The sequence below is a fragment of the Mirounga leonina genome, unplaced genomic scaffold (genome assembly GCF_011800145.1).
Source record: "Mirounga leonina isolate KUSES-001 unplaced genomic scaffold, KU_Mleo_1.0 Mir_150, whole genome shotgun sequence".
Classification (NCBI taxonomy): domain Eukaryota; kingdom Metazoa; phylum Chordata; class Mammalia; order Carnivora; family Phocidae; genus Mirounga; species Mirounga leonina.
This window is the reverse complement of record NW_023270374.1, coordinates 28,526,250-28,544,551: the sequence shown is the minus strand read 5'-3', so window position 1 is coordinate 28,544,551 and position 18,302 is coordinate 28,526,250. Positions and strand designations below refer to the sequence as shown.

Below are 18,302 nucleotides of genomic sequence, written 5' to 3'. Positions count from 1 at the left end.
CTTTATATACTGCACTTCCATAGAGGATTTCCAAAAAGGGGCACCTGGGTGGCTCAGTGGGTCAAGCATCCGACTCTGGATTTCCGGTCAGGTCATGATCTCAGGGTCCTGCTTGTCTCTGTCCCTCCCCCCACTCGCAAGCTGGAGAGCACACACTCACACACTCTCTCTCTCAAATAAATAAATAAATCTTTTTAAAAAAAAGAAGAAGAGGGGCGCCTGGGTAGCTCAGATGGTTAAGCGTCTGCCTTCAGCTCAGGTCATGATCCCAGGGTCCTGGGATCGAGTCCCGCATCGGGCTCCTTGCTCAGCGGGGAGCCTGCTTCTCCCTCTGCCTCTCTCTCTCTCTGTCTCTTATGAATAAATAAATAAAATCTTAAAAAAAAAAAAAAAAAAAGAAGAAGAAGAAGATTTCCGAAGAAAGGTTTATGCCACCTTTTTTTTTTTTTTAAGTTTGAAAGCTGCTCTTCTCTAGCAGTCCTCGTGGTTCGGAGGCCTGGGTGCGGAAGTAACTTGCTGAGGGTCAGAGAGGTCATGACTGACAGACCCAGGAGGAGCAGTGGGTGAAGCTGAGAGCTCCTTCCACTCCTCAACAGCCACGTGGGAGACCCGTGCCTCTGCCTCACGCTTTTCTGCCATTCTTGAGGATTCTTTAGCTCCGGGCTCACAAAAATCTGGAAACACAAGAACCCTCCCAAGGTTTGCCAACTCTTTCCTCTCACTTCACACATTCTGAGGCAACTACCCATGATCGGCTGCCTTGACACATGACAACGGGTACTCCCCAGGCTAGCTGCCTCTGCTGGGCGGTGGCTGCAGCAGGTGTAAATCAAATAGGGGGAAATCGTGCTCACTGGAGGAGAGAGAGAGCAAACAGTGCTCCTCGCTGAGAGGCTAAGGAGAGAAAAACACTTCTCTGTAACGTTGACCACCCTAAAGTGAACTAAAGTTGCACGCAGACAAAACAAAATTATATCAACTTTTTAAAAAGGCACATTTAACTCGGAGAGTAAATGAACCCTTGGTGTTTCCCTGTTATGATTACTCCAATTACCAGAGAAGCAGTATTAAACTCTCCATTCACGTTAGAATAATATCATAACTTGGTGCTCTGTCCATTCCCTCCATGATAAAGGGAAAGTTCCATACGAGCCTTCATTTGCAATGGGGAAAACCTCTTTCCCCTATTAGGGTTTGTCAGTGTGATGCTAAAAACGGTCCTTTGGTTGACTTGTGGGTAATTGATTCTCTGACGCTGACGACGCTTAGGAAAATGAAGGTATAAATGACGAGAGCGCCACTCAGCCACCGAGCAAACACCGATCCCGAGGTCCGGGGAGCTGGAGCAGCGCCTCATAGCAGAGGGACACCTGCCACATCGGAGGTGAGAGAGGGTGGCCCTGGGGGCTGGGCTGGATGGGGCGAGAAGGTTGACCTTCTCACCAACTCAGAGACACCAAGTCAAAGAGGGCCACCACCATCCTCTTTGCCTGTGGACTAGTGAGCACATTCAGCCCCCTCTGGTTAGGGGATCTGGAACATGCTTTTGATGAGAGGAGCCATGTTGAGGTTGTCTCGGATCCGTGGCATCTCAGCCATGGAGAAGTGGCTGGCAGGCATACAGACAAGTTCCAGGTGTTTGTCAGGGGCGGATGAGGTCTTGGTTCCCCTTCACGGGTGTGCAGGCAGGCGTCTGGGGCAAGACATGAGCTGGCTAGAGTCGCCCGTCAACGATGGGGTTCTGCCATGGATCGGAAAGGAGCCAAGTGGCTGTGCAAATCAATACCGCCCATCTATCGCTCAGAACCCATTCAACATAATTGCCTGGAAATTGATAACATTTTGCTTTCTTGCTCAACTGCAGCTGCGCTCCTTACTCAAGGTTTCAGATGCAGTTACCTGCCCTTGGAGCGCTTCGTTACCCCCACGCTTGTCTCTTGATCCATGCTTTGACGGTCCGATGTATTTGTGTCTTTCACCATAAGCCACTTCAAACCCTTTCTGGAAGGAGGTGGGGGGGGGTCCCTCTTTTAAGTGATGATTCAAGATGCTTCCTCATTAAAAACTTACATCTCCTTCCATTTGGAACTCTATTGCTGAAACACTTTATAAACTGGATCAGGAGGTCAGTGCTTCAGCGTTCTTAAATTACAAAGCAGAATGTTTAGGAAAGGGAAAAGATTTTCTTCCTCAGTGTTCAAAAGTGGGCACTTGAGACCTGACCTCTGTCGTTAGCTGAAGATACACCTGCAGGATTCTCGTGGCATTCTTGGCATAGAGGCTGGCAAGAGGTGCCAGCAAATGTAGATCAAGTGCCCGTTTTTCCTGAATCCAGATGACCTCAAATAGATCTAACCACAGAATTCATTTGTAAACACTGCGGAAAGCTCATACTCATAATGATAGATGATAAACCTTAAAATGCCTTTGGAGCTATCAAGGAGTCATTGATTCTCTTGGATTTGTGCTACACTTAATTCCCTGGAATTCTATCTCTGTGGACTGCTTGTGTGGAATATGTCTGCCAATGGCTATTTTATCCTTGGGGATACAAGCACCATTCTTACGGACCTATAAGAGAGGTAATTCTTGTTTCCCAACTCTGTCCAGTGGAATTTTGCAACGCCGTGGATTAGGTTCTCCTAGCCCGAGGTTGCAGTGGTGTCCTGACCCATCCCTTAACCAACTGAGCCACCCAGGCGCCCCTGACCCATCCCTGGGGCTCACGGTTTGTGGCAAATGTTGGGCCTCTTGATTGTCCAGACTGTACGGTTGCTCAGCCGCATTCCGAATAAGCTGGGGGTTACAGAATTTACTATGACTTGCCCCAAAAAGTCTGCCCTCCTATCAGGTTATTTTCAACTCACTGAAACCCCTGGATGTGCATAGGAAAGGCATCGACCAAGCAGGTGTTCCTGTTTGTCTCCCTCTTTTCTTCCCTAGAGATCCAATGACAAAGAGCAAAAGCTTTCAGTTTTTTTTTTTTTTCAGAACCGCTTCCCATGTGCAGGTGATGAATTCTGAAGCGCCCATGAATAGGGAGCGCTGTGAATAGGGTATTGTATCTGGAGCGGGAGGAAGTCTGCTGGCCTGGGAACTGTGAGGCCCATTCTGAAGTGCCCACTCCGAAACTAATTTGATGGAGGACCATGGAAAAAGGCCCTTTTCCTCTCTTGGGCTCGTTTCCTCAGCAGTAAAATGAAGACCGTGATACCTGCTGCAGAGGGCAAGTGTGAGGGTGGACCGTGCGGGCCAGGGGGGCCCCAGGGGCTGGGGAGCACAGGAGACGGTGCAGGAGGTGGGGAGGCCAAGCGAGAGCTTAGGCCAAGAGCAGAGGTTTGGTCTTTGCTCTGGAGGGAGTGGACAACCAAGGGCTTCTGAGCAGGAGAATGAAGTGATTAGGGGCCTGGATATGCCCAGGTCTTTAAAAGATCAGCAGCAAAGAAGGCAAGAAAGTCCAGGCTACAGCCGGGAGACAGAAAAAGTAGAGCTCTTGTCAAGGGGCCCTCCTCACCTCCAAAGATCTCCGTGCTTAGGAAGAAAGTTCATTGCTAGAGAGGCAACCTGGACAAGGCCAGGAGAAGGGGGCCAGATGTGATATGAAATGATGAGGAGGACTGAAGACTGAGATCCTCCGTCTGGGGAGCAAAGGCCTAAGTCAGATGCAAAACTCATCTAAAGGGCTCTGTCATGTGGATGAAGGTGCAGAAGCTGTGGGTGGCCCAGCAGGTGGATGTGCGCAAGGGGTGGGGGGCAGATGCCATGTTCTCATCCTTTCTCTAGCCCCAGTCCTTACCAGAAGAGTAGAAGCTTAACACATCTTTGCAGGACAAGGGGGTTTGCACTTGACACGATGAGAAAAACTTCCTAACAAGAGTTGGCTGGGAATAGCACACCTTGGTTTGGAGGTAGTGAGCTCCCTGTCACTCACTGGCAGAGAGCATTTGAGCAGGAACTGGAGGATTGCCGGTGGCAGGAGGGAGTGGAGGGGGTGCCCACCAAGGAGGTGCTGCTCCCTCCAGTTCTGGGTCTCAAGGCATGCCTGGGTTAGTCAAGACCCTGGTGTCTGGTAGAAGGGAGGTGATGCCCCAGGAGGGCAGGCGAGCCCAGAAAAGAAAAGGTAATCCCGCCAGTGCTGGCCCTGCCTGCTAGAAATCACTCTTCAACAGGACAGGAGAGAAGATGAAAGGCATGGGGTGATGTTGGGAAAGGAGGGATTCCTGCCCCTCTCTGGGCTGGCAGGGCCCCTCCATGGGCCTGTGGATATCCTGCTGAGGAGGGGGCATGGGGAGTGGGGAGACCCAATTCCTAGGTAGCTGAGTCACCCCAGCTTCCCTGCGGGCAGGTCTGAGTTGCCAGGGGAGACTCGGCCCCCCGCTGAGGCAGGCGCTTCCTGTTCTGCCCCCCGATTGCAGAGCACGGTGTCAGCAGGCCCCAGTTAAGGGTAATTACATGATCTCTTAGATGACTCGGCCGCACTGGTCCCCAGGCTCCCTGGTCTCTTCCAAGACCCTTCTAAATCCCTTTGGTGGAATCGAAACGTCTGGAGCAAGATGTATTGCTTTGCCTTCCCTCTGACTTCCCACATAACAAAACGGGACGGGAGCCTGCCCCCTGAGTGGGTCTGATATGAGGTCATAGCTTCAAGTGTTTCAGAGAATTCCTTATGTGCCAGGCCACTCTCATCTCATCAAACCCTGACAAGGACGCCATGTATGTAGTCAGTATTACAGACTCCATTTTATGGATGGGGAAACTGAGGCCCAGAGAGGAGAAGCCACTTGTCCTGGGACACACAGCTAGTGATGGTGGAACCCAGATATGAACTGATTTGTCGGACGCAGAGCCTGAGCTGTGGGCCCTGCTCACTGCTGTCAGTGCCACCGTGGGTGGGGATGACTTAGGCGACCAGGGGAAGGTACCCCCTATCCCTTGCTGAGGCCTGAATTCCACATATAATGCCTTACAGCAAGGGGCAGTTTCCCTAATATCATTACTTTTCCATTCAACCCTGTGGGGTCAGCAGGGTAACTTAACATGCCCATTTTACAGATGCAGAAAATGAGGTCAGAGCTTGTGACTGGCAAAAACAGGACTTGAACCCAGACCTGTCTGACTTCCAGAGTCTGGGTTCTTTTTCCTACCTCACAGCCTCTAAAGGACAAGGACTAAGGTTTGCATAGAGCCAAGCCCGGGGCTGGGCCCCACCAGCAAAGGGCATCCCTGTGGCTATGGCTACACTTGATCTTCTCCTTCTGTCATTTTCCAGGAGCCGCCACAGGGGTGAAGGATGCTGCTTTGGGTGTTCTTCCTGGTGATCCTCACCCTCAGCAGTGGCTCTCACTCTTTCCCACCATCCCTGCCCCTCAGGTAAGTAGTCCTGCCACCAGGGCCTAGTTTCCCAATGTTCCCAAACCATCCCTGCAACCCAGTGGGGGATGACTTAGGGGCTGCAGAATAGAGCCCTAAGCTGGCCCCCAGCCATCTCCTCAGCAACCCCCACGGCTCATCTCGGGGAGAGGGGTGGACTCTGAGCTCCAGAGAAGCCTCCCGGCCTGGGTCCTACCCTCTCTGGGGATGAACAGGGCAACGGGCAGAAGGACCTTACAGGGACATGAGGACAGCTCCCCGTTTCCTTGCCTGACCCTGCCACCCCGCCCTTTGACCTCTGACTCCTTCCATATAGAATCCCTCGGTATGCAGACGCCATCTTCACCAACAGCTACCGGAAGGTGCTGGCCCAGCTGTCTGCCCGCAAGCTACTTCAGGACATTATGAGCCGCCAGCAAGGGTAAGCTGAAGTCCTAGTGCTTTTTTCCCACATTTCAACGCATCAGAGTGTGGAGGGACTTTTGGTCCCTCCCCTTGGACAGCATCTGTCACTTCCCGATTTGCCATAGCAGAAGGGCCCTAATGTGAAGACCCAGCTTACCTCTAACTACGAAATGATCGTTGAACACCAACTCTGTGCTTCTCCCCATGCGAGGCTCCCAATAGTCATAATACCGATGGTAGTTACCATCAGATCATAATTCTGTACTGGAAACAAAGGCTCTGCGCTGGGATATTTCCGTGCACACAGGACAGTGCTGGGCTCACAAGTATTAGCCATTTACTCTTAGTTTCCTACCTGTAACAACCCTACGAAGTAGGTGCTGTTTACTCTCATCTCGTAGCGAAGTTAATAGCTTCTGAAGGACACACACCAAAGAGTGGCAGGGCTAGGATCCAAAGAGCCCGACATCACAGCCTGTACATTTTTTTATTTTGAAGAAGTTCCACACTTACAGAAGAGTTGCAGCAATAATACTACAATGGACTTCCACATCCCCTCCCCCATCTTCAACAATTACTACTGTTTTACCATATTTGCTGCCACATACACACACAAACACGTGTGCACGCTGTTATTATTTTGCTGAACCATTTGAGAGTAAACTGCAGTCATCACAACCCTTTACTCTAAAATCCTCCTGCATGGTGCCTCCTAACAGCTAACAAAAGGACATTCTCAGACATAATCACAGAATAATTAGCACTTAAGTGTGCGTCTACACATGTCACCAGTTTTCCCAGAATGTACTTTGTAGTAATTTTTAATGTTCCTGATCCAGGATCCTATCCAGGATCATGGGTTGCCCGTAATTGTCAGGTCTCTTTAGTTTCTTTTACTCTGGACAGTTCTTCAGTCTTTCGTGGACATTGACCTTTTTTTTATTAGTAAAGGCCAATTATTCTTTATAGAATAGAAGGTCCCTCGTGTTGGATTTGCCTGATGTTTCGTCATGATTAGATTCAGGTTATGTGTTCACAGCAGTGATATTGTGTCCTTCCTGGTGCCCCATATCAGGAGGCACATGATGTCCATTTGTCCCATTATTGGTGAGGGTAACTTTAGTGGCTTAGTTAACATGACGTCTGCCAGATTTCTCCTCTGTAAAGTTAATATTTCCCCTTTATAATTAGTAAGAAATCTGTGGGGAGATATTTTGCAAATATGTATTTCACAGGCTGTACTCTTCAGTACTAAGTGCCTTCCTCAATGTTGCTGAATCTAATTCCCTGGGTGGAAGAGTCCACACCGGATTTTGGAATAGGCATAGGGACCCACCGTGTTGCTTACTTTGCCCTGGCCTTTCCCAGGCTTCTCCACATCCTACCCAAATAGCAAGCTCAACTGTTGCTCTTTTTCTAATGTACTAGAATGAGAAGCCAGGAGCAAGGAGCAGAGGTACGGCTTGGCCGTCAGGTGGACGGTGTGTGGGCAGGCCCAAAGCAGACGGCACTGGAGAGCGTCCTGGCAGCCCTGTTGCAGAAGCACAGGTAGGAGTATGCGTGGGCTCACACGTGTGTGTGGTTAGGGACCTCAGAGGCTTCCTTCCCCGTGGGTTGCCAGGAAAAGGAAAGAATCTCCACCTCTCTAAAGGCCTGGAGCTCTGCCAAGCAAACTGGGAATGAGGTCCCTCCTTACGCACGTCAAGTACTGGAGGAAGGGAAGAAAATGCGTGCTGGAGACAGGATCTTATCTACTGCTCTATCTCCAGCATGAAGCAAGAGGCCAGGCTCACCGTCTGTGTAGGTTACTTACTCAGTAGTCCTGGGCTAGGACCCAGGAACCTGAATTTTAACAAATGTCCCAGGGGATTCTGATGCGGATGATCTGACAGGCATACCCTGGATCCCTCGGCAAGTTCCAAAAACTATAAAGCCAAGGAAAGGCCAGCCCCTCCCAAAACTCTCAGGCAGACTAGCATGGGCAGCACGCAGGAGAGGGAAAGATGAGGATGGCGGATGACGGTCATTCCTCCTGTCAGTGACCCTCATGTTCCCACTGGGTGTCAGGGAAGATCAGGAATGAGTGCTCTTGTTTTACAGAGGAGGGAAACTGAGGCAAAGAAAGGGCAGCAGCTGGCCCCAAGTCACAAGACCCGTTTGCTTCCCTTCTTCACACGGAGCTCTACTTCACAAAGTTTCCCAGGGACGACATGACCGTTTGTGGGGAAACTCTGGTATATTTTTGAGCCTGATTTTAAACTGTGAGCACAAACAAGTCCCAGCATGGCTCTGCCAGTCACTTCTGCACCAGCCTATTAAGCAAATCCCGTTCCCAGCAGAGCTCTCCACGTGCTCCCTCACCTTCCTCCCAACCTAATTAGACACCAAGAGCCCAGAGATCTCACCAACTACAGTCCTGTGGAGACACGAGCAGCAGACAGATGGGCGGGCTGCAGGAGGGGCGAGAACCAGGCTGGGAGGCACACAGCAAGCCGGCTTCCTTGTTTCCCCCTTTGTGGAGGGACGAGGAGGAGCTCGAATCACCTCTAAGGTCCCTAAGACTAGAATTCTAAGAATAATGCCTCCCCCCAGCCGCTCACGCTGGGATTAGGTCATCATTCACCTGCTTTATGGCTCCTGCCAGGCCCCAGTGGGGTAGGGTGCAGAGGCCCCAGGGAGGACCAGGTCCTAAGAATGCAGGCTTTGTTCCTGCAGGTTAAAAGCCAGAGACTTCACAGAGCAGGCAGGAAGGGGCCTGGAGGCTGCTCCAGCCATTGTTCCCCCTCTAGCGTAAGGGCTGCAAATCCCAGGATCTCCTGGGGGGGCCTCAGGAAACAACGGAAGAATGAGTTCTTATACCTTGATAGTCAGAGGAGAGTGATCTGGAAGATGGCACATTTGTACCCCCACCACACTTTGTGTCCACCTAATGGCCCTGTGAGGAAACTGAGCTTCAGAATTATGTGTCCTTCCCTCCCTGGAAAAGTCGGCCGATGGCTACTGCATGCCAGGCTCTGGGCTGAGGGTACGGCAGTGGCTAGGACAACAGGGGGCCCTGCTCTCATGGAATTCATTGCTGCACCACCACACTGAAGCAGGCAGAAATTAAGCAAGTACCTGAACGGTGGATTATTTAATCTGTGATAAATGGTAAAAGATGTAAGGGGTGTGGTTGAACATATGTACGGGAAGGAATAACCTAATCCAACCCTGTCTGGGGATTAGAGGTGGCTTCTGCAAGGGGGGGCAACGGGCCCAGGATCTCAGCAGGAGTGGGTTGGCAGAGCTGGGGCTAGGACTGAGGTTCGCTGTGCTGGACTGCACGAGACCCTTCCCTTCTCCCCACATTGCCTCTTCTGGAGCCCAGACCGCTCATCCTGACCCTGGAGTACCTATCACCCCAGTTCCAGGTGTCTTGGCCAAACTCACCCATAGCTTCAGTCTCTCCAATTGAGTTTTATCTTTCTTTCTGCAACAGGTATTCCCAAGGATGAAGATACCACCTGTGTTTTTTGCTACCTGCAGCTAAAACACAACCGTATCCAGTTAATTCTATCAAATTTCTGACCTACTTTTTCCATCATAAATACAATAAAATTCCCCCATGCTGGTCTGCATCTCAATTTCCTTTTCTCTCCAGCCTAATTTTTTTTTAATGTGTTTTACAGAGTTACATTTCCCAAAGAGGTATTACAAGGTATACTACAAAAATAGCTAAGACGAACCATGAGAGACGATGGACTCTGAAAAACAAACTGAGGGTTCTAGAGGGGAGGAGGGTGGGAGGATGGGTTAGCCTGGTGATGGGTATTGGGGACGGCACGTTCTGCATGGAGCACTGGGTGTTATGCACAAACAATGAATCATGGAACACTACATCAAAAACTAATGATGTAATGTATGGTGATTAACATAACAATAAGAAAATTTTTAAAAATCACCCTTCCAGGGCGCCTGGGTGGCTCAGTCGTTAAGTGTCTGCCTTCGGCTCAGGTCATGATCCCGGGGTCCCGGGATCGAGTCCCACATCAGGCTCCCTGCTCGGCAGGAAGCCTGCTTCTCCCTCTCCCACTCCCCCTGCTTGTGTTCCTGCTCTCGCTATTTCTCTCTGTCAAAAAAAAAAATCTTAAAAAAAAAAAAAATCACCCTTCCAAAAAAAAAAAAAATAGCTAACATGTACCAAATAAGTACTTGGAGTGGTAGCAGCTTGATGCATAGAATCTCAGAGGCTCCTCACACGGCCTGATGGGAGGTATTGGTGTATTCACGTCACAGACAAAGCAATGAGGCACAGGAAATGTAACTGAACTGCCAAGGTCACTGCTGACAAGTGAGAGAACTGGGATTCAAACCCAGGCAGGCCAGCTCAGAACCAGGCTCTTTACCGTATCTGTCCACTCTGGGCCAAAGTCATCCTTCCTCCACTAGTGACTTGTTCATCTATGAGTGGTATCATTTATTCATTCAACAAATATTTATAGAGTACCCCCTAGGCGCCAGGCACTGTTCTAGGCACTGGGAATACAACTGTGAGCAAACAGGCAAAGCCCCTGATCTCATAGACCTTATATTCTAATGAGGGGGAAGAAAAATAAAAACAAGTAAGTATAGAATATGTTAGGTGGTGGCGGTCGCCAAGGAGAAACATTTAAGGGACTGGAGAGTGCAGGAGGGCATTTTTGTAGCTATCATCCATACATGTGCTGTGCTGTGGTCAGGGAAGGCCTCAATGAGAGGGGGACATTTGACTAAAGGCCTGAAGGAAGAGAGGGGGTTGGCTATGTATGGGGTAAAAAACATTCCAAGCAGAGTGAAAACCCAACATAAAGGCCCTGAGGCAAAAACACAGAAGGAGCAAGAGCAAGGAGGCCAACGTGGCTAGCTAGAACATTGTGAGGGTACAAGCAGAAGGTGGCTGAGGGGAAGCTGGAGGCCAGCTTGTGGGGATCCTCAGAGGCCATGGGTGAGGATTCGGGATCTTGCTCTTGGCAGGACAGGAGCTGTCACAGAGTTTAAGTGGAAGAATGACATGAACTGATTTGCATTTTAAGTCACTCTTAGAAAGAGTCGAATTCTGGATACTTTCGTAGAGGAGAACTAACTTGCTGATGGATAGTATGTGGGGATTGGAATGAAGTCAAGAATGATTCCAGAGTTTTTAGCCTGAGCGACTGGAAGAATGGAGTAGCCATTTAGGAGCTTTGGGGAGGATAATTAGGAGTTGAGCGCAGAATTAGGAGTTTGGGTTTGGATGTTGAGTCTGAGATGCCACTTAAGTGTCCAAGTGAGGATGTTGTGGAGGCACCTGTGTATATACGTCTGGAGTCTGGAGGGAGATCCCGGCAGCCAGTTTGGTTCGGCAGCCACCAACTCTGAAAGTTGGGAGAGTAGGTTAGATCACCAAGGAAGAACAGAGAGCATAGAGAAGAGGTCCAAGGACTTATCCCAGGGAATCCCTATATTTAAAGTTCTGCAGAAAGATGAGGAACCAGTGAAAGAGACTAAGAATGAGCAGGCAGTGAGATGGCAGGAAAACTACAAAAGAGAGGAATTCCAGAAGCCAACCGAAGACAGTGTTTCAAGAAGGGAGTGCCCTAGTGTACCAAATGCTGCTGATGGGTCAAGACAGTTGAGAACTGACCAATGAAGTGACCATGGGAGCCCTGCTGACTTGGCAAGAACAAATTGGGTAGAGTGGTGGAGGCATAAGTCTGACTACAGTGGATTCGAGAGCAGATGATAGGAGAGGAACCAGAACTGGTGGGTATAGACCTGGCTCTCCAATATGGTGGCCACCAGCCACATGCGGCTATTGAACACTTGAAATATGTCTAGGACAAGCTGGGATGCGCTTTAAGTACAAAACAGACACTGATCTCAAAGACAGTATGAAAAAAGAATACAAAATACCAGTGTTTTTTATATTGATTATATATTAAAATAGATATATTAGGTTAAATAAAAGACATGAAAATTAATTTCATCTTTTTATTTTTTTCTAAATGTCTTTCCTTTTCTAAATTTTTATTATTTTTTTTAAGATTTTATTTATTTACTTGTCAGAGAGATAGAGAGAGCACAAGCAGGGGGAACGGCAGGCAGAGGGGGAAGTAGGCTCCCCACTGAGCAAGGGGCCAGACATGGGACTCTATGCCAGGCCCCTGGGGTCATGACCTGAGCCAAAGGCAGATGCTTACCCAACTGAGCCACCTAGGCGTCCCAAATGTCTTTCTTTTTATTAAACAAACAAACAAACAAAACCCCAATAAACTTCTATTTTTATTTTTTAATATTGTTTATTTATCTCTACACCCAGCATGGGGCTTGAACTCACAACCCTAAGAGTCACATGCTCCTCTGACTGAGTGAGCCAGGTGCCCCTCTTTTTTTTTTACTTTTTTATGGTGGTTACTAGAAAGTTTTTTTTTTTTTAAGATTTTATTTATCTTGAGAGAGAGCAGGGGGAAGGGCAGAGGCAGAGGGAGAGAGAATCCTTAAGCAGGCTCCGCACTCAGCATGGAGCCCCACGTAGGGCTCCACCTCACTTCCCTGAGATCATGACCTGAGCTGAAATCAAGAGTCAGATGCTTAACCAACTGAGCCACCCAGGCGCCCCTGGTTCCTAGAAAATTTTAAATCATCTGTGTGGCTTGCATTATATCCCTATGAGACAATGCCGGGAGAGAGAATTCTTTTGAAGTTTCACCGTGACGGGAAGCAGAGAACGGGAAGCCACTGACCACAGGGTGTCTATGTCAGTGATTACTCAGCTTTTTCTATTCACGGACCATTTCACCTGGGCCAGATACCTCCGCACATCACCTACCCTACACACGCCTCTTAGAATACAAGAACGTTCGTGAGGGGGTGGTGGGGGAGATCAAATTGTTCTATATTTTGCTTCGAGTAATAGTTACACCAGTGTCATGAGATATAAAAATTCATTGAGCCATACACTTAAGATTTGTGCATTTTGCTATAACTAAATCAAAAAAAGAACTAGGAAAAGTCTGGATGATGAGATGTCTGTTTTGATAAAAAGTACAGCATGAATGGCAGCATTCTAGAGTTGCTGAGGACTCGGAGACAGCAGCCCCCGCCCTGGTCCTTCTGCAGCCAGGGACATCCAGCGCTGACCTCGGGCCTGGCAGGCAGGTCTCCAGTCCCCCTGCACCAGCGCTGTAAAGATGGCTCGATTCTTCACAGGCCGTAGACCACCTGCTCTCTCTGGGAGGCCCCAGTGTACCCTCCAAGAAAGAATGTCAAGCGTGGGAAAGGCTCTGCAGGGGGCCACTGTGGCCGGCTCCGGCGAGGAGGCCATACCAACAATGGGGGACAAAAGCCCCCTCCGGAGGAGAAGGCTGGCCTTTGAGGGCTGGCAGTCCACTTCAACCGAGAGAGGCGGGCAGGCCGAGAACCTGCCGAGGAAGGAGCACAAAGGAGGAAGCTGCTGGGTGGTGGACGGGCCACGGCCAGCCTCCCTCCCCCAGACCCACCTGCTCATCTCTTTCCTCCACCCCAACAAAAGCAAAAACTGAGGCCTCTCTCAACTTCCAATTAGTTTTCAAACGAAATAATGAATGCTGGGCCCTACAGCTACTTACGCTTTTCGAAGGGCATGCAATTATAAAGGAAAAAACCACGGTGGCAACAATTCCTGCGCTTTATCACCATTGACTACACCACCAGTGGTGTCGTGAAAGGCTTCACCCCTCCCCGCGGAGGGGCTGGGAGCTTCTTATTCCCGTGGGGGTCCTACTTAAGACCGAGTGCTATTTTTTTCCCCTAAAGATTTTATTTATTTATTTGAGACAGAGAGAATGAGAGAGAGCACATGAGACGGGGGAGGGCCAGAGGGAGAAGCAGACTCCCTGCCGAGCAGGGAGCCCGATGCGGGACTCGATCCCAGGACTCCAGGATCATGACCTGAGCCGAAGGCAGTCGCTTAACCAACTGAGCCACCCAGGCGCCCTTTTTTTCCCCTAAAGAAATGCTCTAGTCAATGGGGAACTTGTTGCTTTTAATGATAACCCCTTATGTTTGTATTAACTTCGAGTTCACAAAGAGGCTTCCCGACCATTGCTTCATTTGTTCCCTCCCACAGCCCCCTGGAGAAAGGCAGGGGTGGGAGGTCAGGTGCCCCCGTGGGGTCCCACTGCCCGGAGGGAGCAAAGCTGGGAACTGATTCCTGATTCCAGGGCAGTGCTCCGGTGTGGTTTTAAGACTCCAGGTCCCTCAGGAAATGCGAGCTGGGGAATCGGATGAATTAAACAATCAAACACATGGACTTGATGCAGACTGCTTTACTCTGCTCCTACCAACACACAGGAAAGAACGGTGACGACCCTATCTACGCTGATCAAACACTGAGTCAATGAGGAGGGCCGGGCACTTCGGTTAAGTGTTTTGGGCATGACCTCATTCAATCCTTACAAAGCCCTTAGACGTATTATTGCCATTTTTACTGATGGGAAACCAAGGCCCTGAGGGCTGAGGAGGGGCACAGCGGCTAATCAAGCAGGTCAACTGGACTCTAAACCACCATGGTTAATACTTCTTAGAGAAAGCCAGGCCCAGCACTCACTGTGGCGTCGAAGAAAAACCAGAGTCAAATGGTAGTTAAAGCAGTAAAAACAGGTTTCATTCAGGACTGCACTACGGGGAAAGAGACCTCAGTACAGAACCGGGCTCAATTCAGAACACAGCATGGGCAAGTGGGAATTTACAGCCAAGGGGCAGGGTGGGGATCAGTGGATGGAAGAAGGAGCTTCCGGCTAAATGGACCTAACAGGACCCTTGCTGAAGACCGGCCAGGGTGATCAGACATCACCTGAGGGGCAGTAGAGGATGTCCAGCTAAGTTGGAAAGCAATCTAATTAAAATCATATTTCCAACCCCCCCCAATTGAGTAAATACTGTTAGAATTACCTGTATTTCAAAAGTTATCTGAATGTATTTATGTTTCAACTAATAGACTTAGAGGCGATGAGCAGGAGTAGATGTGCGTAACCAGGGGCTAATTAGGAAGGTGCCACGCACTGAACCAAGCACTTCAGATGCACGACGCTCCTTTAGTTATACGACGTGGGCAGTTATTATCTCTCTTCCACAGAAGAGGAGGCTTAGAGAACTGCAGCCCCCAGCCCCACATCCCTCGGCCTCAACCACCCTAACAAGCGGTGACAGCAGGCTTGCCTGACACTCGATCTATCCACTGGACCATACCATTCACTATGACTTCTCTACAGATGCTATACACCCTCTGGGTGATGGTGGTCCCGGCACAACTTCAAAAGGGGCATCCCTGACATAAATGTGTCTGAGCCTAAGAATACTCATGGGTTCAGCCTCCTTTTAAGACAATTCCTCCCCTCCCCCACTGCACACCAAGCCAAACTGTCAAGGCAAAAGCAGAGGGGCCTTCAGACACCAACAGGGCTCCTTTGCAGACAGAAGGTGCCCACTGCTGGAGAAGAAAGGATGCTCGCTTTTCCAGGCAGTTCTCAGTCCTGTTAGGCAAGAGGCAAGAAGGAGTAATGGAAAAAGGCCTGGAGAAAGACCATGGCCACCGTGTCAACAGTACTTCCCAATTAAGTCCTCCTGTTATGTGCCCTGGGGATCCCAGAAGCCCGAACAAACTCTCAGTTAGACCTCTGTTCCTGTTATTATCTTTATTCCAAAACAGATTAGTTACAAATTTCAACTTTTCAAATGCAACACCTCGCAGCTAAGTTAGGAATATTCACAGCATCTGGCTAGGGCACCATGCCAAAGAAACGGAGTATCGGGGCTCACAGGTATCCACTCTGTGTTGGGGAAACAGGAAACAACAAGCAAAAGTATAACCACAATTCTGACTTTTTTCTGTTTAAATAAAGTTTCTTCATTCCTCTTTACAAACTGAATTGTTCTTGACTCCTTTTCTTGACACTCATTTCAGCTTTCTTCTTCCTTCCTTCTTCCGACACTAGTGTGCCGTTCTGAAAGAAAGTGGGGACAAACGGGATTACCGAGGTTTCAATTCACTGTTACAGTTCCTAACTGGTGACAACAGAGGGACCAAGGCCCTCTGCCATTGGTAAGATCCCACTTTATTTATTTATGGCCCAGCTCATTTCACAAGAGGTTGTGAGACAGCTAGTTCTAACCATAGCTGATGACAATGTAAATAAAAAACAATGACACAAACCTGACAACTAAGAAAGTGGCATATGGAGCTCTGAGGTGAGGGAATTCCAGGCACACCTCTCACAGTGCAAGGCCAAAAAGACAGTGCAAATTTCAACTAGGGGGAAGAAAAAGGAAAGCTTGAAGAATGTTCGTCTTCCATCTCCCAGACTCTGGATCTGCCAAGCAGCCCGGGGCCCTTAGGGAGCTTGGAAGACAACATTCTGCCATTCAGTACAGAAACCTGCACCATACTCCTGCCATGCAGGACTCCTGCCATGTTCCTGCCAATGGTCAGCCTCAGCATCTAAACCTAAGAATGAGTCTCAAAAATGGGACTCAGCTCACAGAAAAATTTTAAGAGGGGATAAAAACCTTTCAATCTCTTTATTCCTTCTTTCCCCATGGCTGTCCTTCCCTAGACTCAAAGAACTGATGGGGAAACACAGGAACGAAAATGACAACCCAGACGGCCACTGTGCAACCAGGAGGGTGAAACAGCAAACGAGTGTTTCGGCAGCTCCAGCAAGCGGAGCGCCGACACACACGCCGTCCCGAGCGGGCAGTTATACCCAGTGGTGAGGGCGGACATGATGGAGCTGCAGTCTCACAGGATGGCAGGCCCTAAGCCAATTAATCAGTAGTTCTGGGGGACATACACAGCACAGAACTAATCCTGAGGGCTGACGGGAGTGCTCCTAATTCCCTGCCAACATCCAGGTACACTAAAATGTGTTGTGCTCCGAAATGTCCGTGCAGAGAGGACAGCATGAGTACGAAGGAAGAAGAGCTGAAAGGCTAGTGGTTCACAAGCCACCATCTTGGCTAAGAAGTTATACCCTCTATCAAGCCTCATCAAATCAATGTCTGTCCTTGGATCAAAACCACTTAGCTACCAGGGACTTTCCTTTAAAATACTAGGTCCCAACCTCTGGAAGTCCCAAACGTCCACATGATCAAGCATTTTTCCTTTCTCTCAAGCAGTGTGATTTGGGGGTAGCAGCAGCGTGAGGGTAGACTATCTACATAGCAAGAAAAAAAAAATCAATCCAGAATTATTTCAAAGAATTAAAGAGCTCAATAATTAGCAGAAAGGACTAGTTCAAAAGTGAAATCCTAGAGCAACTCTAATTCAGGACAAAACCAGTTGGGTATGTCAGGGAATGGGGGTGGGGACAAGGGACTGACTACACAGGGGAACTCTCTCAAGTGTAGAAATAGTCTGTCTTGACTGAGGTGGTATTTACATGATCGAGTAAATTTGCCAAGATTCACAGATTGTACACAAAAATGGTGAATTTTACCAGATATAAATTATACCTCGATTAAACCTGAGAAAAACAAAACCAAGACAAATGCAGTCTTTCTGTGTTGAGGATTAGATGTACCAGCTTCTGCTCCCACGTCAGTGAAAAGGCTCTATGGTCTATGCTTTTGTCGATCCCTCTGATTTGCAGAGGATTAAACATTAGATGGCTCCGTTTTTTTGGCAGGGATCAGGGAACATAAATGAAAACTCAGATACCTCCCCCTTCTCTTTGTTGGCCTAGTACAGGGGTCAGAAAACACCAAATCCAGACCACCACCTGTTTTTGTAAATTAAAGTTGTAATGGGGGGCGCCCGGGTGGCTCAGTCAGGTAAGCGTCCGACTCTTGGTTTCGGCTCAGGTCACGATCTCAGGGTCATGGGATTGAGCCCCGCATCGGGCTCCCCGCTCATCTTGGGGTTGCATGTCCCTCTCTCTCTCTCTCAAATAAATAAAATCTTTTTAAAAAGTAAAGTTTTATTGGAACACAGCCATGCTCATCTGTTCACAGTCTACTCCTGCTTTCACATACCAGTGGCAGAGTTGAGCAGCTGCGACAGAGGCCATTCGGTCTGCAAAGCCTAAAACACTATCTTTCCGGAATACTTTTGCTGATCCCAAGTCTAGAGGAGTTGATCAATGAAGCAGACACTCCCTCTCCTTCCTTCCCTTCACCCTGCCTCCACTTCCGTCCTCATCCCAGGATTAATACCTAGAGAATGGGTGATCTTTCACGTGACATTTTAGCCACACAGGGAGCAGCCCTGAACTACACCCTTTGTTTTAGGAACCAGGGTTCTGATGCTGGCTTTGAGCTATGGCCAATAGTCCTTCATAATTGAGTCTCACTAAACCATACTGCTTGGCCCAACCAAAGATTAGTGTTATAAAAAGGCCTACAAACAGTGACAAGGTGTGCCAGGATTTGCCATGGGACCATCGTTTTGTCAACTTAGATGTTCTGAATGGGGTCCCCATTCAAGGAGTCCAAGGTTGCCTGTCTTATCCTCAACTCCACTCTCCTATAAACACAGAGAAAGGGGCTGCTGTCTA

At 48.9% G+C, this 18,302-nt stretch overlaps 2 protein-coding genes across 3 annotated transcripts in view; one reads left to right on the top strand and one right to left on the bottom strand.

Moving 5' to 3' along the window:
* The first annotated feature begins 5,290 nt into the window (after positions 1-5,290).
* Positions 5,291-9,397, top strand: GHRH (growth hormone releasing hormone). Its single transcript, XM_035005694.1, has 4 exons — positions 5,291-5,370; positions 5,687-5,791; positions 7,204-7,323; positions 9,254-9,397. The coding sequence occupies exons 1-4, from the start codon at positions 5,291-5,293 to the stop codon at positions 9,267-9,269; spliced, it is 321 nt and encodes a 106-aa protein (XP_034861585.1). The 3' UTR covers positions 9,270-9,397.
* A 6,034-nt stretch (positions 9,398-15,431) lies between these two features.
* The window catches only part of RPN2 (ribophorin II), a 60,302-nt gene continuing 57,431 nt past the window's right edge, over positions 15,432-18,302 (bottom strand). For both annotated transcript variants that reach the window (XM_035006279.1, XM_035006280.1), the window contains one exon: positions 15,432-15,755. In XM_035006279.1, the coding sequence (XP_034862170.1) occupies positions 15,743-15,755 (13 nt within the window). In that variant the 3' untranslated portion in view covers positions 15,432-15,742. The remainder of the gene's footprint in view (positions 15,756-18,302) is intronic.